At 30.6% G+C, this 24672-nt stretch overlaps 1 protein-coding gene and 1 long non-coding RNA gene across 3 annotated transcripts in view; both read left to right on the top strand.

The window, feature by feature from the left end:
• Positions 1–24672, top strand: part of eya (eya transcriptional coactivator and phosphatase 2) — a 29238-nt gene that overhangs the window by 1092 nt on the left and 3474 nt on the right. Inside the window, exons 1-6 of one of the 2 annotated variants that reach the window (XM_040721889.2) lie at positions 1312–1444; positions 1708–2203; positions 10076–10226; positions 10324–10435; positions 23094–23375; positions 23537–23705. In XM_040721889.2, coding sequence (XP_040577823.1) covers positions 1729–2203; positions 10076–10226; positions 10324–10435; positions 23094–23375; positions 23537–23705 — 1189 coding nt within the window. In that variant the 5' untranslated portion in view covers positions 1312–1444; positions 1708–1728. Of the gene's footprint in view, positions 1–1311; positions 1445–1707; positions 2204–10075; positions 10227–10323; positions 10436–23093; positions 23376–23536; positions 23706–24672 lie in introns of those variants that run through there. The other variant, XM_040721890.2, reaches the window with a different exon arrangement.
• LOC139906642 (uncharacterized) lies at positions 10445–21286 on the top strand. Its single transcript, XR_011782285.1, has 2 exons — positions 10445–17020; positions 17075–21286. It is a non-coding gene; the product is annotated as an uncharacterized lncRNA (long non-coding RNA).

The following is a 24672-nucleotide window of genomic DNA, read 5'->3' as shown; positions in this document are numbered from 1 at the left end:
GGTTTTGAACCATGATGTTTACAAAGTTTTGTCTTGAAGCCATTTTGAGAAAATTATAAAATTTGGAGAAGGTAACTTGACATTATAAATATAATAGCTTTCAGAGATTAAATTGGAGACGAAATCAGTACAAGTTTACAAAAGTTTTAGCTCATACCTATTCGATAGAAAAGATTAGCTATTGGAATGTTTTGATACGTCAACTCTTTATCAAGTTACATAAGCATTCGAATATCGATATGAATGATACACGTAAAATCTTTAAAACTATGAGAAAACAAAAGAGATCGGAAGGTAGCTTTTTTTGTATTTATTATATTCCATTACGGGTTTGGTATTTAATATTGTGAATAATCGATTTTAAAAATAATAAAATATATTAATAAATGATTTTTCTAAAAATAATAAAAAAGATAATAATGAAAGGGCCCCATTTTTATTTATAATTATTCCATTATGTTTCCACGAAATTTAAGACATTTGATAAAAGTACAAATCTAAATACTTCAAGTCTTAAACCTATTTTTGCTAAATTTGAAAATATGAATTCTCTAGTATATATAAATGCTATTGGTATAATTTATAACTTTATAATATTTCATAAGAAAATATTTACAGAATAAATAGTAGTAAATAAATTTTGTATTATTTCTACTATAAAATGTATTACATATATTTAGCTATGTAATTTTAAAACATAGATATATATTATTTGTCAGTAATTTCAATGTTTTTTTTGTTCCATAAATCCTTTGTTTTGAAATATCTTCATAAAAATTGTGTGTTTGACGTTTGGTGAATTCAATGTTTTGAATATTCTACATTTAGTCCTTCTACGTTTTGTTTTAGCTCCAGATACATAATGTAATACGAAATTTTCATAAAAATAATTCAATTAAAATATTTCGCTTCAAATCTAAATTTGTTTGTCTACTTTATAATTGATCAAACATTATTCAAGATAATTTCTCAAAAAATAACTCACTATATTTTTGTATAATTTAATAATTGATTAATCCACAAATTATTCGAAAAGATTAGATACATGACCATAATTACATGAACTAAATAAACGCTATAAAACATATATCATTGATTAGGTTTTATGAATTACAATAATGTAAGATGGTCACAATAAAAAAAAAATTCTATTAATTAAAAATATATTGAATTTGGTTCAGTCACCTTATTGGTTCAATAAATACAGTATTTGTATCCTTTATTTTCAAAAAGCGCTATTTTCTGTTATTTATTATTACTAGTAGAAAGGAAATTTTTGACGGCGGCGCCGACGACGATGACGACGACGACGACAATTTTATTAAGTAGAAGATCATATACGAAGGAAGTAATATAAAGTGTCAGTTGCTCATATAGTTTCGTGGAATAACAATAACTGAAATATCTTATAAACATACAAAAATTATTTGACTGATTGGTTACGGTAAATAACTAGTTAATTTTCATAATCATTAGACAAGTTTAACGAGTATGAATATAAATCTAGTTATTAAATAATTATTATATCTTCATTTATATCAAAATATTCTTTCACTTCATGTTTTGATCAATATTGGCAATTTATTTTTTTATCAATGTTCTTTCATAATTTTATACTAATGTTTACATATATACGACTTGTTTGATAAAAATTAATATAAAAAAAGTCTATGATAGTTCATTAATCAATTAGGATTCCTTTTATAGGTGGAAACGACTTAGAACAAAATGTCTGACTCTTCTTCACCTTCACAAGCACCGCAAGCACAATCTATTGAATATATTAATTACTTTAGCGATGGAAATGTTCCATATTATAGTAGTCGCTGTGACTCATATGCTAATCCATACCATATTTATGGAAATAGCAACAATACTGGAACAACTCCGGGACCTTATTATACACCTACATCTTTTGGAACAGAAGCTACTACTAACATTGGATCCAAAATGCCATCATCATCTACAGACTACAGCTTTTCTAGTTACTATGTTGCTGCAGCTGTATCTCAATATTACCCAACTACTAATTCAAATTTAAACTATACTACAACAAATGTTGTAAATTATGGATCTTCCTCTTCAGGAACAAATCAGACTTTGTATCATTTATCGAGCCATTTACCACCTTCCTCCGTATCAGCTTCAGTAATTGATTCATCTACAGATTCTTCTTTTCATTTAGAATCACAAAAACATACAGGTATGTAAATAATCTTCAAGTAATCCCACGTAACAATAACCGTTAGAGGAGCAGCTGTAAAAATATGTCAATCAAAAATAAATATATCCAGTAACATCATACATACAAAATGTATTTACATGAAGATACATTTTCGTCGTTTTCCAGTTTTGAAGGAATAGTTAAACAATTGGGTTAGCTGTTTTTTCAACTTGATAACAAATATGGATAAACTTGAATTTACAATATAAGTTTCATGAAACTTCGTTACAACATTAACTTGAAGTTAAAAAGTTTACTAATGATTTAATTAAGACATTGAGAGATTATACTCATTTTATTAAATGTGTATTTACAGAAAAAAATTCTGTTTATTATTTATATGAGTGAAAAAATAAAACATATCTTATACTAAATAAAAAGTAGTAGGTACAAACAAATATATTTCGTCTTTTTCTAAAAATAAACTTGAGTTTCCAGATCTTTAATACATGAACATGTATTAAGTCATATAAAAGAAAAGTAAGGGGTCCTGTATTTTATTTTCAATGAAAGTATTTATTTATTTATAAGTTCTAAGGATATTTAGTACATCTTTGTATAAACTGTTGTATTTTTTTTTAATCGCTAGAGTGTAAGTGAAAATAGCTTATTTTTTCACACTGCACTTTTTGAATGACCGTTTATAGTTTTTTACTGTTGTATGTAGATTATATTTAAACAAATCATTTATGAAGGTGGTATTAAACTTCTTTTATATCACAATATGTAATAATTTCTGCATAGATATGGCATTAAGTTGAGTATTATGTATCATTCTTGTGTATTTTTAAAAATGACAATTTAGATACCAGAACTGTATAAAATAATCTTGAAACTTCACACAACCTTTCTTACGAAAAGAAACAGAAAAAAGGCCCGAAATCACCTTGTGATAAACCAAATAGTTCAATTATGTCAATTGTTATTTATATCTTAAGCACCCCCAGACTTATCATTTTTATATTATTTTCCCACAGTTTTTAAGAATGAGTTAAATTTTTTTTTCATAATATTGAAATCATACATAGTATTTTATCGATATTGTATTATAATATTTTATGGAAGTAGAATTAAAATTCTTTAATATTACAATATGTATGTAATAATTTCTCCTTAGATATGACATTAAGTAGAGTATTATGTATCATTTGAACAATGTCATTCTCTCATTTTAAAACCTTCATGTCTTATAGATCCAAAAGAGAAGATATGTTTATTGTTTTTTATCTCATTTTTATCTTTATTCATATGATACATGTAAACATATACATATGTATACAGATATATGCTGAACATAAAAGTTATATAATATGATTTACTTGGATAACTTACGTGATTAATTCATAAATAAGCATTAGTTTAAAATTAGATCCCCTAGCCAAGACGTGCATCTAAAAATTCAATTATTTTGTCTGAGGAACACATTTTGCCTTGAAGATTTTGACAATGTGCTTCCAAATTTTTATAAACTGGATTGATCTGTAGTGACAGTACCACACAAGATGGACCGCTCCATCAAATCCATTACCGTCGATGTTGGGGTCGTTATGTAAAACACTGCATATCACTTATTGTTACAGCAATAAATACCACCCTTAGGTCTACTGTTCACATTTGTTCTTTATCTGTAAGCCTCTTTGCGATATGAGCCTTTCTCTTAAATGCAGCAAAGTTCAAAACTATTAATGTGGAAAACGCACTTTTATTGCAATCTGCTGGTCCAAAAAGAATTTTGGCTGTGATTTATTTTGAATCAACATTCTCTAGGGCTCTAAGGTTCGAAGATACGAAATATCTCTTATATATAACAAAAGGTAACCAGTAAATACACGAATTATGGAATTTTAGTGCTTTCCACATTTTAGATATGATAGCTTAAAAACAATAGCCCCGTTGTAACTTGGAATTTCTAATCAAATTTCCCCCATCTTCTATATCTTTAATCGAATCAATGATTGAACCAATCCATTTTCCCGGTAAATAATGTTGCTCTAGATATTTATATGTATAAAAAATTTGCTAACGTTAGAATACCCGTGTTATTTTCGGCTGACAATAAATTAAAGACTTATGGAACAAGCCTGTTCTCCGTATAGGATATTAATATTTCTCCTTCGAGAAAATTAGATGCGATCCCATATTGTGTATCGATAAGATACCTTTATTCAATAATTCTGTTTCTTACTCTGTAGGATTGTCAATTTTTTCTACTAATGATTTCGTCCGATATTTTGTCTAATAATATTTATTTCCGAACTTGAGTCATAGACTAGAGCATTTTTCTACATAATTCTGTGCACAGTTGCAATAAACGGATAGAATTGATCTATATGAGGGTTTGTCAGGTCAGTTTCAAAGATAACTCACTTAAGGCATAATCTAGAAGATATGTAATCTTTTTATCCTTCACCTCTTTTGTATATCCGACGTAAAAATACTTTTTGGTATTATAACTGGCAATGTAATCAAACCCCCTCCAAGTTGTTTTCTTTTTATTTTCAATGCAGGAATATATTACCTATTAAAACGTCTTTCTTACCACTTATTTTCCTCCTGCGGCGTAATTTTTCTGATCTTAGTGGACGATATAGCTTTTCTAAAGTGTCTACTTAGTTCTTGTATTATATAAGTCTATTCTTTTCTGTAACCTTTTCACTCGGCAACTTTTTTGCAGATTTGTACCGTTCCATTACCTCGGCATAATTTATCTGCTCTCCCTCATTATACCAAGTTCCTCTAATTTGTTCTTAATTGAGTATCCCTTTATCTTAACAATACTCCATGGGGTCCATTTACCAATAGGAATTATTGCCGTTTCCTTCTGTTGAACTAAAATCTGGAAAAATTCTTCCATTTAGAGAAATAGTATAATAACGCCTCTAGTGGGTGAGTGAGTTTGTTTTGGCCTCCACAAATAAGGTAATACCATATCCATACATGTCTAATATATACATGTCCAACTTGACACCAAATCCATTTTTTTTTCTTGTAGTAATAAAAACCTTGCGAGGTATTTCTCAACATTATTCAGAAATAATATTTCGCCAAATATATTTTAAACAAATAATGAAAATACCCAAGAATATCTTAGGTATTTTTATGAACAGCTCTATTCATTACTATTTTTAGAAACTTCTGAGGTGGGTCGAGTTTTCTTGTGCAGTCACTTTTAGTAGAAAACTCCTTAACCTATGCTTCTCTAACAATTGAATTGAATATGAAAGAAAGCAATCCGCTTTCACAGTTGGACACGGCGAAGAAAGATGAAAAACCAATCAGGAGATAGGAAGTACCTCCACATAGATATTTTGAAGAAAGACCCCTTTCTATATCCCTTTGGGATATATTGGCACCTGTATATTTATGAGCTGATCGATTAGTAAGTTTCTAATCTTTAAAATAGTGACACCTTATAAGAGCAGTATCAATTTCTTCACTACTATCTGTTAACTTCACTTATTCTGAGGGTTCTACGAAATCCTTTGATCTTTAACACATAAAAAAAGTTTATTAGTATATAAATGTGCGTCAGTAACAACTGTATGATAAATGTTCACATCCATTCCTAATGAATCTACTGACCCTAATTTTGGAATAAAATCTTCATATCCTTGGTATAATGATCTGTGTTATCCTCATGTGCAAAACTTCTCGCAATAGTTTGCTTAAGAGGGTTTGCACAATCCTGAAGTTTTACCCCGAATTATAGTATCAATTTTAGTGTGACCAAAGCTAAAACAATTCTGACACTATAGTTTGACTGTGTTAAATCTAGGTTTAACACGTAGTCCCTGAAAATTTATCTGTGGGATTGATGCAGGATCTGCTATAATTAGTCTCCATTTCTCCAAACTTCTTTATTATCTTTGTATTTCTTCTCAGCTGATTCACAATTATCATTTTTTTTTTTTGGTAATCCAGCGGTCCCCAACCTTTGTACCGATCTGTGGATCAATCAGAACCGGGCTGCTCCAGGATTAATTGATTATTTTTTCTGTTTCTTTTTTTATTATCTAAATCTGGGACGATAATAAAAAGGAACTTACTACTTCATCTACAGTTGGTTGGAGAAGAAGAAAATATTTTGTAAAAATGTATATTATAGAAGATAATTAATTGTGCAAAATAGTTGTTAATTATTTTTGGGTTAATAACCTTTAATAAACTCATGGGATTTCACGGCAATGCGCTGCAATCCCTATTACATGTTTTCTGCGCTCTTTTGTTATTTGCATTCATACTTAATATTTTCTTGTTCTCTGACTAACTGTAGATTGAGTAGTAAGGCATACTCAATCATAGTCCCATTTTAAGTCAGTGGTCTTCTACTTTGAAATGACCTTATTTTCCTCACTTGTTCGCCAAAATTTAACCCAGCTAGCAAAATATAAGAAACAACCCCCAGATGGTACCATTTAGTTCCAAATAGACAAGTTAGGGCTCCCATTAATTTAGGGACACGGATAGTTTTTGATGCTATAGTAGCGTTATATTATTGAAACAATGTGCTAATAAATTTATTATTCCCTATTGTTATAATAGCACTGTAATTTTGGAGGAATTTGAAGATAAAGTTCTATTTGAGAACACATTGAGTTCAGGTTCATTAGTATTATAATTTCTACGAACATCCCTCCCCCCTAGTCTTCAGTAAAATTGTCAAGGTTGACCGGTCCACAGTTTGGGATTGGGGATCACTGCTCTAATCGACCCCTTACGTCAATTGGAAATTTTAAGTAGAAGCTCGCCTGGTGTAAACCAAAGTTAAGTTTTGCTTAGCCTAACCCATGCTCTTCAAATCCATATAAAATACCAATATCATAAACATCTGGATGCTTTAGGTCAGAGGTTAGGTATCTTTTTTTAGCGTTATCCGAAAAAGAACTTCTAGTAAAATTAATTTGCCCAAACCAGTGAAATAATATTTATTTGTTAATTTGATTTAACACTAGGTAGTAAAAGTCTTTCTTTATTGCAAGGAAATAACACAGATAAAAAGTTATCGCTAAAATTTTCTAAATTACTCAATTTAAGGTAATTTACCTACATTCCCCGACCACGGCTTTAGGTATGCAATTAGAAAGTACTTTTCTTCCTTATCAACAATCAAGATCGCAATCGTCTCCCATCTATACCCCTTATTCAAATGACAAGAAATAATTACATTTGAAATATTATCTTTACTTCCGTTATACAACTTCAAATTTTGTATTCGAAGAGTTTCCACGTTGGGCATTTTATCAGTAGCAAGCCTGATTTTAGTCAATTAACAAAACATATAAAATTGCTCTTTTTATGAAACTTTTCAATGTAATATATGATATATTACATTTTTAGGAATATTTGTTTGATAATAAACATTAAACATTCTTGATAAAATTGATAGTCATACTCGTAGCAACTTTTATTTTCCTTAATTTCCTTAAACTCAACTTATTCTCAACAAAGTGGCAACCATATTTATAAAGTACTCTTTAGACTTGGAGGAGAATTGAGGATCGACCTTACAGTAAATTCTGTGCATGTTTTTTCTTAATACAGAGCACATTATGTCTACTCCTTTAGTCTTATTTCTGCTTCTAGCTAATCTAATAAAACAACATCACAGCGAAGCTGTTTTTTCTTTAATTCTTATTTACTGTTAACGTTGCAAGAAATGTTAAGATTAAGTTTAATTTAAGAAAAGAATGAAAATTAACAGTTTAAACTAGTAGTTTGATCGTTTTATCAATATTGTTTATTGTCAATAACAAGTAACTTCCACAATGGAATATATATCAAGTGCGGGAGTGCTCAATGACCTAAAATAAATTTCGAACTGTAGCTATTACTCATAAATAGGGATTATCTTTTTGTAAAGAAAAAACACAGGTTTAAGATTAAAAAATTAAGAAGTTTTGTGGTTTAGCTCTTTTCCATTAATTCTTTAAAATATTATCATATTTTCACTGAAAGAAGAATTCGCATTTACATATGGTGTATTTAAAGAAAATGCTTAAAACAATAATAAAAATATAAATAAGTTTAACTACACTATTTTCCTTTGCACTAATGATAGTTTAAATATAGAAACTTCTCAACTGATGTTAGCAAGGTTCTTAATTTGGTAATGCCCCAAGTCTTACTCACGTCTTCTCCTTGCATAAACATGGACTTGTAGAGATCTGAAACAATCTAGTATATTTTTAGCCATGAGGGGAATATAACAGATAAAAAAGGGAAAAGAAGAGTCAGCCCACGGTTAATAGAAGTACAAGATTACACCATCATTGGGGTTGCTAGAATTTTCAATTTAATGTATCGTACAGATTGCTAGGCAAAACTGACAGATTTTGACGTAATAGAGAATAGCATTGGTAGTCTAACAGTTATATTCAAGGAGGGCAAGAAATAGCTACTCTTACTAACAATCTCATTATTGAAAAGCGGGGTGGGAGTCTAACGTCAGTTGGAAAAGCGTTCTGGTATATCCTTGTATTTCAATTAACCTTAAGTCAGCTTAATTTATTACTCAATTCCTTCAAGAGGGAAAAAAAAGAAGCTACATGCGGGATTTAAACCATTTGTATAGATTCCATTACTGAATAAAGGACTACTAAATACTTATTAAAAATAGAAGCAAATACTTCCACCTTCATCAGTGCTGAAATTCAATTTTACTAATTGGGTAGGGGGCAGATTTGTGTGGCCATAGACGACTCACCATTAATAAGACCTAGAAATACTATTTCTGAAAAAATTATCATGAACAAAAGTGTATCATGTCACTTTTTCAAAAAAAATGATATATTTTCTCATGCATATCCTAAGTCTATTATTCTTATTTAACAACTACTTTCAAAGTGTTCGTTAGACGTTGTAAAAAAGTAAAATCCCAAATATTTATATCTAAATTTTGTAAAGTTTATTGACCGATATTTGAAAACGATAGAATTATAAAACTTGTTATAGAGCCATTCCATATCAAATCTCTATCTCGAAAGAAAAGAAATATCCAACAATATTTTACCTGAGTATATCAGAATGTGGAGAAGTCTAGAATTTTTTGAAAATCAGTTGATTAGTATAACAATCCATTATTTTTGTAATTTTTAGAAAAAAAACAACTGTGGTGTTCACAAAAGTTCAAATAGTTATATTTCTCAACTTGTGATTCAATTTTTATCAAGTAAAAATAAATTAAAAAAGTTTCTTTACAACTTATTTTTATATGAGCATGTTTTGGGTTCATAACCTAAAATTAATTATTTGATCTTTAATTATTCCTCGAGCATTAAACTATACCTAGGTCAAATTAAAATAATTTTCTACATCTGAATATTTTCAATAATATATGCCCATATGGAGATGATATTTATTCTTTCTTTATTTCATATTTCGATTTGAATTATATATTAAATACAGTACATTATATAAATATTTAATTTTAAAACGACTTTTTTGATAATATGGTCAAATGAATGTTTATTATTAATGTAATTGTGTATTGATATAATATGCTGCAGTTAATTTCTCATCAAGATCGAAATATGGGAAAAAAATACACTTTCTATATTTAGATGTAGTACAGATGACACTCAGAGCTTAAAAATGAAATCAGTGAAATACACCGCAGTTTTTCTAAAACTGCAAAGATAAAGCACTCAATATATCGAGAAAAATAATTAGCTTGCAATGAACAAAATAGTTTTGGATTTTGCAGGTAGAGATCTACATGTATACAAAGTTTCATCGAAATCTGAATTGCTGATATGGAATCCTTATAGGCGATTTGATGTGAAATTACCCTATAACATTGCTCTAGGAATACATTATATTCCTTAACGAATTGATTTTGTAATAAAATTTCAGGAAGAAAGTCCATCAATCGTGGACGTGGAAAGCCTAGACGCAATAGTGACTCACCAATAATTTCAAATGATATAAATCGTGTTTTCATTTGGGATTTAGATGAAACAATAATTATTTATCATTCTCTATTAACTGGAACATATGCTCGAAGGTAACTATCAGTTGAGCCATTTGAAAAATCTATTAATTATTTTATTTAATAAATCGAAATTGAGAAATAGAAAAGTTTAACTTACTTCGTGTTTTAGATATTCTAAGGATATAAACCGTTTGCATCGATTGGGTCAAAGTATGGAAGATTTGATTTTTCGTGTTGCAGATAATAATTTTTTCTTTAATGATCTAGAGGAGTGTGATCAAGTAATATAGACTTATTCATAATATAAATACCTATTTGTTGAACAATTAAGTCTACAGCTATAGTTATTCTGTATTTATTCATGATTACCGATTATTGTTCTGAAGATGATTAATATAAAACTTTATTATCAAGATATACGGGACATTCAATATTAAGTGTCCTTTTTTAATTTGAAAATATGAATAGTAATATTTCATGTCCATAGAAAGACCTGGATACGTTTATTTTGACACTGGAATTTGTCAAAAGTCAACTCATTTTGAGATACACTTTTATTTCTCCTTCACGTTGAATTTTAAAAATTTTGATTTGAATTTGTCCTCAAAAAATGCCATTGTCATTGTGGATGTTATTTCTTCAAGAAACAGACTTTTACTATTGGCTATGTTCTTTCAATTTATCTCCCTTATCTTATTTTCAGTATTGTCACTCGTTGCTGGATCTCAAACCTTTACAGCAAGATCTTTGTCTCACTCATTGACTATCATCTCCTTTAACAGGCGAATAATAATATCTGTTTATAAACGAATATTAGTGAACAACGCACATACAACAATCAGCCATACAATATTGACAGAGTAGGGATCATGGCATGATCAAATAAACTGACATTTTATTTGCCTACTCTGTTAAGGCTTGGTTAAATTTACATCTGATACATGTCTTTCGGCTTTAGAATACTTATTATAATTTCTTATTGGTTTGGTATTTTAAATAAGTTAATGAAACATTAGTTATGTTGATCAAACAGTCTCCAATTACATCTGGACTTTGAGTTTTCCAGTAGTTGAGATGAAGCACCTAGTATCTTCCAATGGCATAAACATTTTCCTACCCGTATTTACCCACATACAGGAAGAATGTTGTATAATCATTGATTTGTATGCAAGTTCTCTTCAAATATAATTTTTTAGTGGTGAGGCCAAGGTATCGGCAAATTCGTTCAAGACTACGGGTACTCCCCGTAGACATACCACAAGTGAAAAACACATGACAATGGGTAAACTAATCTCTTCGGTGGTCACTCAGGATAAATTCGGGACTTCTGCTGTTGTGGACGCCTATGATGGGGACTCCATTCTTTGTTTTTTTTTTGTAGACAGGGTACAACTGATGACTCGGAAGTATCCACAGAAGGCTTTTTTTGCTCCCATCGGTAGGAAGTGAAGCGGTATTTTGCTTTTTCGTTCCTGTTGGGATGTTGGATTGGGAATTTTGAGAGGAAGAGCTACTTGATTAGGTTTGTTTGACTATTTTTTTATATTTTCGTCTGTGACGTTTTTCATGTCGTTCAGTACGTTGTCGGAGGTTACTTCCGAGAGATTGTCAAGATACTCTGCTTCCGCCAGAATCGCTACATTGTGATCGTCGTTGTTGTTGATCAAATAAGTTATCGCCCATAATAGGTTCCCGTTCGGTAAATGAGTTAAGCTCAATCATTTGTAGTGAAAGGAATGCAGTGTATTAGCTAATGAGCTAATGTTTTATGAAGCCATACTGAGATTCATCTAAAATTTTACACAAAACGCTGTTTATTTGATTTCGAACAATATATGTAAAAATCTTATAAAAGACAGTTTTGCAAAGTAAGAGACCTCAATTTTTTGTATAAATTTTGCATATTTTTTTTATTAGAAATCAGTATGATATTTCTATGAGATGTATATTCAGGAAAATATTCGACGTACATTATTTTTTCGTAAAATTGTAATAAAATAGGAAATATATAAAGTATATATTTTTTGTAAAATTCATTCAAAACCAAAACCAGATGGTTAAGGAGTTTTTATAAGATTTAGCGTTTTCTCTCACAGCAGGTATGATCCATTGTATCGTTAAATGTTTCTTGATGAGATTATTATCATCAGGTTATTACATCTCAGTTCTTTCCAGAAGTATGCAGGTCGGTGGGTACATCTGGAACATTTCTTAAGTGCTGCACAATCGAAGCATTGATACAACTCGGAAAAGAAGACTTTCATTTCTAACACATTTCTATAGGATTTTCAGATATTTGATTTAGATAAGTCTTCGATGCCGTTCATTTGTAGTCTGGTTCTAAATGCTAGGTCAGAATCTCGTAAGATTTGATCCAGTTTGTATTTATTTTCACGATCTGAAATGTCCTCTTTATTTATATTTTCAATGATATTAATTTTCCTATTCCTATTATTACTTCTCGGACTCCAGCCTGTCTGCATATAGCTTTAATCTCTGATAACATCTTTTGTGTTTCATCCTGTTTTGTATCTCGTGGTCTCAATTATTTCCACTATCACATTATATATGAATTTATATATTATATCTTATTTGCGTAGATTACCCTACTAGCAGGAATAAACACGCTAAGAGGCAAAATATTTTTTTCAAAAAAGAAGGGAAAATGGAAAATTAAAAATCGGAAGGCGTATAGTAAAAAGAATTAAATCCAAGGAAGACAAATTGGACCAAAGAAAAAAATCAAGTAAGTGTTACATCAAGTCCAATTATGATGGATCAAAAATGTATGTTTGACGTCAGCTCCAAAAGGTAAAGATCCTAGGAAGACAATTTCCTCTTAACAGAGCCAAATAGGCCACTTTTCAATTTAAAATTATCACTAAGGGGATCAATTGTGGTTTACACAAGTGAATGAAACACTATTTCCAACAAAAAAAAATTATATCACTTAAAAAAAAAATTATGTTGAGCGACTAGACGCACGTCTCACAAATCAATACATAATACATAGAACGACGAACATATTGGAAATTTCAGCAAAAGTAACTACTTCTGCTACACTTCCTCTTTCATGAAATATATAACTTTATTAGCAGTAAAAATATCTTATCAGTATATGTTCGGATTTTATTTTCTGTTATAATGTCTTGGATAAGCATGAAGCTTACTCTGAAGTTCTTATGAAACGATGAAGAGATCCTTTTGGTCATGGACAAAAAAAAATTGTAATGTATTCTACAGATAATTCTGACAGGTAGCAAAATTTAAGTAAGTCTTCAGTTTTATTTTTGAATAGATGTTACTTCGAAGTGTTTAATTGATAGTTTGAGCAACAGTTATTTAAATCAATGACACAGTCCGCTAGGAAAAAGGATTGCTTTATATTAATGATGGTTTCATTTTCAAGTGATATTCTGGCAGATGTTGTGGCTTTAGAATCGTATCTTTGAAGTTTATATGCCTGAATGGAGATATATTTTGGAAAATTTGTTATGCAGAGCAATAGGCACCAAATAAAGTTTTTGAAGTTTGTTCCTCATCTCCTGTGGCTGTATCTTGTATTTTCAAAATCCATTCATTTGCCAATACTCTCACAGACAAAATCACCATGCTGGAAAAGGAGTGAGCAAACCCTTGAATAATTAGAACGTACTTCGTTGTCTAAGAATAAGTCTTAGCAAGGAACTGTTGAAATATTCCTCCTGGAGGAAAGAATGAAGTGATCTGGAGAGATTCGTGGCATGGAATCAGTTTCATTACCAAAATATACCCCTCACCCTCATTAAAGATTGTATTTTTTTTATTTTTCAGGAGCCCTGCTTATTCTTCCAAGGATCCTAAGGTGAAGTTGGATGAATGACAGAATCATAGTATTGTTACATATTTTTTTAATTGCTACTTGGTGTGTCATGAAAATTTATTTTCTCATCTATGTCAATATTCGACATTTCCACAATGATGTGACACTTTGTTGTGTGCATGACAAAAACAGGAGATTGTTTTAATTGTTGCAAGATGGGATGCAATCGCAAATTTGGGCCTCCAAAAACCTCTGGAATAATGTCTATCTTCTATTAGGTTTTCTTTCCAAGAAACCATAAATTAAATTAATTTTCATAGTGATCACTCGTAAGACATGCCGACCATATTCAAAGATTTTCCTGAAATTTATGTCCTTAATTGGAATGTCCAAACGAACCCTTTGTAACTTACATACTCATTATTTGAGAAAATAGCCTCACTTTGATGATGAATAAGTTAATTATTAAGCATCTAACAACTGATACACTCTACCACTATTAGTAATCGTCATGGTAAAGAAAAATAAGATCCAGAAGTAAAAATAAAAAAAGAAACGTATATCATTTATTGCTGCATTGCTATTTTAGTAATAATTAATAACTTGTTTACTCTTATTGCTAATAGAAAATAGTATGGTGTATATCTCCTAAGGTTTGGTGCTTTAATACCTTTCTCTCTATGTTCCAAATATATATATATACATATAATACAAAGATGTGCAGCATGTCTTGGCCATGAAATGTCCTCACTTTTGGAGAGCGGATGTTTGGCCTGAAAGCAGCACAAACCTGAGCCCATGCGATTTCTATCTCTCGGGGAGGGTTTAGAATAAAGGTTATGTACAGAACTATTCATTTTTGGTGTCTCTGAAGAAGTTAATTACCAATACAATAGCAAACCTGGATCTGACAAAAAAGCTTCTGGTGCCGTGTAGCCGCCGTTACACCGAATGGTGGATATCTCTATTAAAAAAATTGAATTTTCATTGAATGTAATTTTCAAATAAATAAAAATTATGGTTCAACCTCATCCAGTTTGTTCGTTATAAGCCTTTATATTTTTTCGATTTATCTATATAAGCTTGTATGTATAATTGAGGTTAAGGTAAATTATCTGAGAGACGAATTGCATAGTAGATGTGGATAAATAACTCGGCCGATCAAATATATTTAACAAAATATGTGTCAGAAACGAATGTCAGGATTCGAGTTCAATTCAAGATAGTAGGTTTGTTTCCAATATGGTGGGTGAGCTAGCTAGTAAGAAGACAGTACTAGACTTAAGAGAACTGAACGAATTTGTGTCTTGTAAAGGAGCGGATGCGAATTTATGTTGGCGAATAAATTAAGATATGGAAGCAATTTCCCAATAATAGTGTTCTCTTGGATCTAATAGATGTATATATTAAAATCATGGCCAATAAGTGATGTTTTGCAAGGTCAATAGTCCTTTATGTTATTATAGTAAGACATGGTGAGAAAATGGATAAATTGTACTAGAGGAGCATGATAACCCCCCCCCTATCTGGACCTTCTGTAACTCCAACATAGTTCTGTTATATGTGCAGACATCTAAAAAGAGATCTATGAGAAGAGTGGCGCTATTGTTTGATGTATTGAGGAAATACGGAACGTCAAATGGGTACAAACCGAGAAACACATGACTGACAACCTAACTAGAGTACTCAAAACAGGGGTTTGGCCTAAAAATCGATTTTTTTAAAAGTGGAAAAGATAGTACAGAAAACTCAAAACTATATTTAAGCCGTAAAAACAATTACTTATTTATCTTGGAAAACCGTCAAAAGTGTTCCATTAAATGTAGTCAAGAGAGTTGTAAATAATGCAAACAGTACAGTTTGATTGATTATGAACCAAAGAGGACTGAAAGGGAATTATTCTTAATGGAAAGTGACTGGGAAACAGTTTCAGTCGACGTTATGCATGTTGGATATTTTAAACAATTGTCGATTATAAACAGAGCAGATTCACTATATGGAAAGCCGTAGAAAGAAAGATCTTAAGTGTTTCTTAAGATGGGATCTCTTAAAATAATGGTATGTCAAAACAGGATTTCTCTGGGTTAATTAGGGTCAACATTATATTTGTATGTGTCGATAGGGCATACACCTTTAAGTAACGGAATTGTGATGAGGAATCAAGAACTAGAAAACATTTCATGGATTCCCATAGAAATTATGGAAAGTAGAAGAAAGATGTCGATACGGCTTTCAACCGGCATATGAACTTTGATGTTGGTGATATCCTGAAGCATATTAAAGACATGATGAGAAGAACAAATATAGAACCAGACTCTCTTATAACTTTAAAAGAAAGTCAAGTAAATCCTCGAAGACATTTCAAGATTTGATATGGATATCATGGCGGAATTAAAAAAAAAAAATGAACATTAAGATGAACATGATTTTGTGCCTTTTTTTCTTATTTCTTTTATGATGAAAGATTGTGTTATACAATAAGGCAATGACGTGCCACATAATATTACAACAATGGCAAAACTCAACTGCAGTATTAGGCTTCTTATGACAAAAATATATACTCTCTCTCTGCTTAATTAAGCAAATTATTAATCTAGACCTTCTCTATATTTTTCTTACTCTATGGTCTGGCAGGTGAGTAGCTTAGCTGTAATGACGTTTTATTTCATTAAATGCAATCAGCAGTGAAAGAAAAGAAATAGCATAAATCTCAATCCATTTTAAAAAGATATAAGTAGGAATACTCTGATGTCGATCATCCATGGTCCACTTAGTTAGGTCAACAAGGGATTATCTTCATAACTCACGACACAAATTCCCAGTATTGCTAAAAATTTTAAATAATCAATAGTCTGGAATTTTTAATATATTGGGGAAAACAATAGATATAATGATTATATAGTTGGTAATTTAATGGTGTCCCACCACAACTTACAAGAATAAATATGTATATACTGGGTACAATTTATAACATATACAACTACTAAAGATTATACAAGTTGCAAACAGTATTTACACCAATAACTTCCAATACAATGATGTGGATAACGCAATGGTGGATATTGTAAATACTATAAATGTTTTATATTTACTTTAATAATCTATCATTTTCTTGAAGGCAAATATTTGTATGATTTCTATTGCATAATACACAACATATTGAAGTGTCAAAACAAGAAAAAAAAAAGAGAAGTCAAAAATTGATAAGTCCGAAATATGCGCGATACCAACAACTGAGAAAATGACTCAAAATTCGATTTTGCCATCCTCAATACCTATTAACCAAAAGATTGAAACAAAAAAGACTCCACACCGAGACAACTGTAAAATGGTACTTAGAAAAAAATAACATATGTTCCCATAAATAACTAAGAAAAATGTAAAATGACCTATTTCATATTTGGAGATGAAATCAAGAGAAAATAATAAAATTCCCGAAGAAAATAGGAAAAAAGACTTTGGTGAAATTGACGACTTGGAACTTGAAGGTCTATCTGTACTTGAAGGATAGTGGTCATTCCATAATAATAAACTAAAGCCAATATGAATCTCTCAGATGTCAACATGATTACTTCTCCATTCAGAGTATATGTGGTCTTTAAATAACATAACTTCAGTCACTTGGATTCCTTGAAATCTTGTGTGGACACATTACCGAAAACCTTATTCCCGAAAGCCACTTGAATGAAGGCCATTTTGCCGAACAGACACTTTGCCGAAAGACACCTTTGCCAAATCATATTATAAACATATTTGTTGATGATTCATGCTCCAATACTATGTAATTATGATTCACATTGTACGCTACTCCAAAATTAAAAGATAATATGTTTTATTATTTGTCACAAATTGCAATTATTACATGTTCATTAATTGATGCCCTAAATTATAAGGGTGCTTCAAAAGTTGATTCGAGCCTCAATTAGAACCGTATTATCAAAAATAATGAAAACAGGCAACAAATAAATAAACGAATTAGAAAGAGGAAATATGTTTAAAGAAGAGAGGGAGTTGAGTGTGGATTAAGATTAATCCATGATTCAATGAGTGACGATAGAGATTCAATAGACAATGTAAATGAAGAATAATTTGGATGGAATGTGTTGGAGCTTCTATGTACTTGCTCAAGTCCTGATGGTCACTCTTCTTTTTTGAGGTCGTCTGGCTCTCAATAATTCTTAAAATGTGTTTTTCATTGGAGTAGAGTCCAACTTACACTAGACAAGGAGCACAAGTAATAATGAATTATTACTAAGTATGTTTACCAAGATTTTTCGATCTTTTTATTTAAGTTGTTGTTCGTTCTTCAGCTTCAGTAAGAAATGAAAAGTTGGATCATTAGAAAATATTTCAATTAAAGGCATATTCATATTTCCAGTCTAGTTTCCAGTGCTAAAACCAACATTTTCCCCTTTTTAATCATTATATTCTATCCGAACTGACTCACTTCACATATCTCTTTATAAAATATTCTTATCTATTGTGGATACACCATACGAAATAAAAACGTTACTCTTTTCTTGGTTAATTATATTTACTGCTCCTTAGTCCAGGACCTCTCAAACTATGGTAGAATCCCTAGGGGAAGGGGATATTGAAATAATCAAAATTGTTATACATTTAAGTACCTAGTTATTCTGAGTACGAAATCCAGCATTATTTCTTTACATTTCCAAAGAACCAAAAGCAATAAAGTACTTTACAAAATATCATATTTAACATAAATAATGCATAATCACGAATAACTCTTAAAACGTATTAAAATTCCAAACTATGATTCAAATATTCTATCTTTTCGTCAGGATTATAAGTACAAGTAATGTAGTAGATCCTTTTATTTATACTTGAATATTTTTTGGATATCGGCATTATTTAACTCCTGTCTAAATCACTTTTTTCTTTTGCTGAGCTCTCTTCCATTTTAAGAGTGTCTTTTACTTTCCTATGTTGGGGTGAATAATACTAACAGAGCTTTTTAAAGCTTTGTAAAATTATTTTACTTTATTATTTATTCGAATAGTCATAGCTTGAGTCCTTTCTTACATATTCCAAATTTCAATAGGAAATGATGTTTGTACTCTCCACCGGTTTTCTCTACAACCTTGTTCTTCTCCAATTCGTTTCAAAGTAAGAAACAAATTATTGCGGTATATCATCGTTGTTGGTAAATTCTATGACCCTATCAATTATATAAATGACAGGGTGATATTCTTAGGCTGTAAAGTACTCGACTTTATTATTAAAATTTGAATCGGTTAGATTTCTAACTTTTAAGTCCATGTCCACAATGTGCCGATACAAATTTTTGGCCATATGATAAATACAATCAGGGATGTTAAAGGTCAGGGAAAGTTTCATTGAATGCATATAATATTGTCTCTTCGATGTTAATGATTATGGACTCAATATTGGGTATAGACTCCTTAAGATGTGAAAAAACTTAAGATAAATATCTTTAGATTTCCCCACCAATAAAACGAACAAACGTGGTATACTAGTCTTGTTAAGGACTATATGCAGAGTGAACAATTGAAAAAATATTTATGGACTACATTTGAATATCCCATAAAATACCAGTTTTTTTACTCATGCAAAGTCTTCTAAGCCACATCCCTACTGCAATTGACCAAATTAGATATTTATAAGAAGTGTCGATTTAAAAAAAAAGAAGTTTCTATAGTAATTAAATATGTATATATGGGCATTTATTCAATTATGCAGTTAACTGATATAAATTACCACTCACAAAGGACAATTATTAGAAATGAAGTTACATATTCAAATGTCATCGTATCATACTAAAAAAAATTGACAGAAAAATTTGTTGTAAGAGCCTATAACTTTCACAGTCTTAGATACACAACTCCGAGGATTCAAGTCCCTTGAGTGACTATTTAATGCAACTTGTTTCGTACTTTTTGTGTAAAAAAGAAGGTTCACGAAGAAAAAAGAACAAAGATTCCAGGTTGCTCCAACTGTACTGAGCTTTATTTTTTCTCCCTTACGTATCCGATTTCCTCGTGCTCTTCTACGACCCGACCTTATAGTGCCTCCCCAAATCCTCTTAGTGGTTTATTTCTCCACAGACAACCTCCTCTTGATCCGAAACATCCTGTATGATAACGAAGTAAAAATCTGAAATCTCTATTTTTCCTTGATCTGATGTTAATTGTTATGCTTGTTTGTCCATCCATGAGCCTTTCCATATACAAATAATCAATCATGTCGAATTATAACAGATATATTACGGTTATTACTTCTTAGCACTTCTTCCATTCGATCGAATTCATAGATATATAACGTCTCTATGTATGAATCATTCTCGTGTTTGTATATTATTTAATTTATTAAAGTACTACAGCAGTAAAAGATTCGAACTTCATGCTACTGTGTTGTGTTCATACATAAGGATCAATAACGATTATTAACTTTTGAAGCATCCTCATAATCAAATAAATCAATAAATTATTAATTAATGAACACTTAATTTTTGCAATCAGTGACAAATAATTAAACATGTTATGTTATAATTTTAGAGTAGCATAAATGGAATCATAATTACGTAGTATTGGAGCATGAATGAGAATCATAATTATATAGTATTGGAGCATTACCCATCAGCAAATATATTTATTATATAATTTAGCAAAGTTCTAATTTGTAAAACTGCCATTCGGCAAACCGTTTATTCGGCAAAGTGTCTTTCGGTAATAAGGTTTTCGGCAAATGTCCTAGAACCCCCTGAAATATTAGCTCTTTTGAAAACTCGTTTAAAAGACATAATTAGTATGTTCCAATTTAAATCTTCATCATAAACAACTTTAACTATCAGCAGTACAGTCCATCACTTCTCAACCTGCTCGAAGGGTTCTTTTAATGATATGAAACACCCTGCCGTAATCACTCATTCAATTTAACTCCAAGGAACTATTTCTTTGTCGAACTAAATATTTGGAAGGGGCTAGTCTTGCAAAAAATAAAGCTGATTTTATCACACTCTCTTCTTACATATCGGAACCCTCAAATATTATTGTAAGTTTTAAAATTTCTACCTTAAGTTGGGGCTCTAACTTGAAATTCAACGTTTCACTTCTGGTCGGCGATGAATCTTCCCAATGAGTAGAAGAAATAATGAAAGATAATTTGCGGCTTCTCAAAAATGGTTTCCTGACCTTGAATTCAGCACTGGAAAGAGTGGAAAGGGTCGCCATAACTATTTTTTTGAAAAAAGGGCAAGAAGTGGGGAAGTGTCTGAACAGCGAGCTTTATTTCAACATCTTCAATTACTCTAGAGTTCTGTTTAAAAAAGAAGAAGTTCAGAACCTCAATACATCATAGATATCGGCTCATCGTTAGCCTTTGATAAATTTAGCTAGCTTGGGCTTCCTATTTCTGAAAAATAAATTATTCCTTTTATCAAAAGGAACATCCGGCATACCTTTCGAATTTTATAAGATATTTTTTTCAAAACTAGCACCTATATTAGAAGCAGTTTATAGTGAAATATGGAAAATTGGCTATATTTCACAATGTATAAGTCAAGCAATACTGACATTAATACCTAAACTAGATAAAGATAGACTTGATATTGATAACTATAGATCGATAACTTTACTTAATACTCTTTACAAAGTTCAAGTTAGAGTAATTAATAAAAAAAACTGATGAGGGTTCTTCTGTACATTATCAAGGACTCCAAGAAGGGATTTATAAACAATGAATACTGGAGGATATCCCACGTTCAATCTAAGACACAATTGATCTAGCAAAACATTGTAAGAATGATTTCTGTGATTTACTTGTAGATTATCGATAAGCTGTTGTGATTCAGTTTCTCATAAACACATCTTGTGTGAGCTTAAAGGCGGTGGAATGGCAATTGAGTTTATCAATTGGGTTAGAACGATCCACAAATTCTGCTCAACTGATATTGCGTAATCCAACAAAAGTCGCTCCGTTTTGATATTTTAACGAGGCTGTAAACCCGGTGAGACAATCGTTCCATAAATGTGTTGATGGTTATTTACAAAGTAAGCCAACATTTCGAAAAATTCTTCCATTTATCAGTATTTTCAGTCTTAAAAAATAAATTTCTCGATTTCAGAAGAAGGTATAGAATCAATAAAAACACTTTTACAATCATAAATACATTTTACATAACATTTCCCTTTGAATTTGAGTCTTAATGGTAAAAAATGATGTGATTCTTCTCCTTAATGTGTTAATTCTTTTGATATGATAATTGTAATTTATAACAATCAATGATCAGGGAAGGAAACATGAGTCCATTTACCATGTAAAAATTAACTTTATTTCCTAATGGCATCAATAAAATTAACATCAGAAGTCATGGAAGTTAGCATATTTGTTGTCCACTTACTTCTACTAATGAAAAGACTATCCTTGTTATACCCTACTCTTAAAAGATAAAAAATAAAACAGCTTGATAAAAGAATATTATAAACTAATTATGCTATCTTTTAATGGACATGCGTTTTGAGGTCTTCTCGCATCCTTAAAACATTTTCCCTTCTTTAATAATGATTAAAAGGGGGATCTAAAGCAAACAACTAAACGAGTTATAAATTATTTAATTATGTAATGATGACCAATTATAATTTAAAAAATATTTCTTACAAAAGTGATTCCCTTTAAAAAAGAGATAAGCTTTTTTTTTTATGTAGTCACTTGACATTTCTGACATTTTAATTTTTTAAGTCAGATATTGATACAAGAATATAAAGCTTCCACTTCAACTTTCTGTACTATCTATGAGTAATTAATTTTTCTTCTAGCTACTTTTCTCTGTCAATATGAATTAATACTGTAGCGTCACACATGTAGAGGCACCTTTTTCATTTGTAGATAATTTTGTGTGAAATAATATTATTTATGTATAATCAAATTATATACACTAACTATGGTTATCTAAACTTTATGCTACTTAATATCGTGTATGTCAAAGGATATAAATTTTAGCAACAAATCGGTATAATTTTAACCAGATTATAAATTACTGTTCAATGAATTGGAATATCAATATTTATATAAATACTCAATAAAATAAAGTCAGTGAAGTACCAAATACCAGATAAGACCTAATATATATTTATAAATTATACTTTGATTGATTCTAGGTTCATATCGACGATGTTTCTGGAGATGATAACGGCCAAGATCTGAATAGCTATAATTTTGCATCTGATGGCTTTCGAACTTCGTGTTCTTCTACGGATATGTATGTTACATCGGGGTCTGGCGTGCGTGGAGGAGTTGAATGGATGCGTAAGCTCTCATTTCGCTTTCGCAAAATAAAAGAAGGCTTTAACTTATATAGAAATAATATTGGAGAGCTTCTTGGATCACCGAAACATGAAAATTGGTTTAATATAATTGAAGAACTAGAACTTCAAACAAATGTAAACCATGTTATATATTAATGATAGCAAGTTCTTGGAAAAATAAAAAAATAAAAAATTATGAAATTTATTATTGGTCCTTCAAATAAACAAATATTTAGCTACATTAATTACTTAAAATGATTGATGAAAACCACTAATTTAAAATTCTTAATTATTAGGGTTGGTATAGTACAGCTCTAAAATGTCTAAAACTGATTGGTGATAGAACTAATTGTATAAATATTCTTGTAACACAAACACAACTCGTTGAAGCACTTACTAAAGTATTATTATTTCAATTGGGACCAATTTTTCAAATTGAAAACCTTTACTCAGCATCAAAAGTTGGTAAGTATTCATTCAAATTCTTTCGTAAACTCATATCTAAGTGTAAATACAGAAGATAAGGTCAAAAATATGTTTTAAAGAAAATAACTTATACCCGAGAATAAATTTCCTAGTTTTTTCCAACTCTAATAATTATAGATACGAAAAGAGTCAACATCCTAGAGAATATAAATCTAAAATTTATTTGTATATATATATGATTTAATTAACCAGCAAAATATATTATGTACTTAATAGGCTGGGGAAAAAGTAATTTTGTATTTTCCACTTTTTTTCAATATTTTATAAGAAGTGTTACTATTATCCGATTTAAGTTAAGTATTTCCTGTTCTGTTTAATAACTTATTGCCAACAAGAATCCAACTTAATAATGTCCTTCTTGTAGAAGCCCTTGTTCCTAATGGTAAAGCACTTGAAACCCCATTTTTCACAGGCCTCTATTTTGAAGCCAAACTTTGACCCCAAAGCGTATTAGCCATAGACAGAAACGAGCGGTAGTCACTTTGTATCAGGTCTGGACTCTGGGATATATGCATAAAAACTTCACCTCCGAGCTCCCGGAGCTTCTGACGCCTCATCAAAGATGTGTGCTGCCTGGTGTTGTCTCTATGATTTCTTTTTCTCTCCTATTCACCAATGCTGGCAACTTCTGTTCGATCGCCTGCTTCAAGCTATATAGTTGTTCACAGTAAAGGGCAGAATTGAGCAGGGAAAAAACAGCTCGATCCACTGTTGTGTAACACAAACAGAAAGAGTATCGACCCCGTATACATTCCCAATTTCCTTGGTCACTTTCGACACGTTTTCCCTTTTCACTTTATGGTGAATTTTTTCCTTTGAGACCTCCTTACTTGACATACAATAATTCACGACAGAACCAGCCTACTGTTGTACTTTCGGGAAAACATTTGTATTATATATTCCCACCCTTACAACACCTTATTGTATGCTCCAATGTGACCAATAA

Source organism: Lepeophtheirus salmonis, chromosome 12 (genome assembly GCF_016086655.4).
Source record: "Lepeophtheirus salmonis chromosome 12, UVic_Lsal_1.4, whole genome shotgun sequence".
NCBI lineage: Eukaryota > Metazoa > Arthropoda > Copepoda > Siphonostomatoida > Caligidae > Lepeophtheirus > Lepeophtheirus salmonis.
Note: the sequence above shows the minus strand (reverse complement) of the source record. Positions and strands in the feature narration are given on the sequence as shown.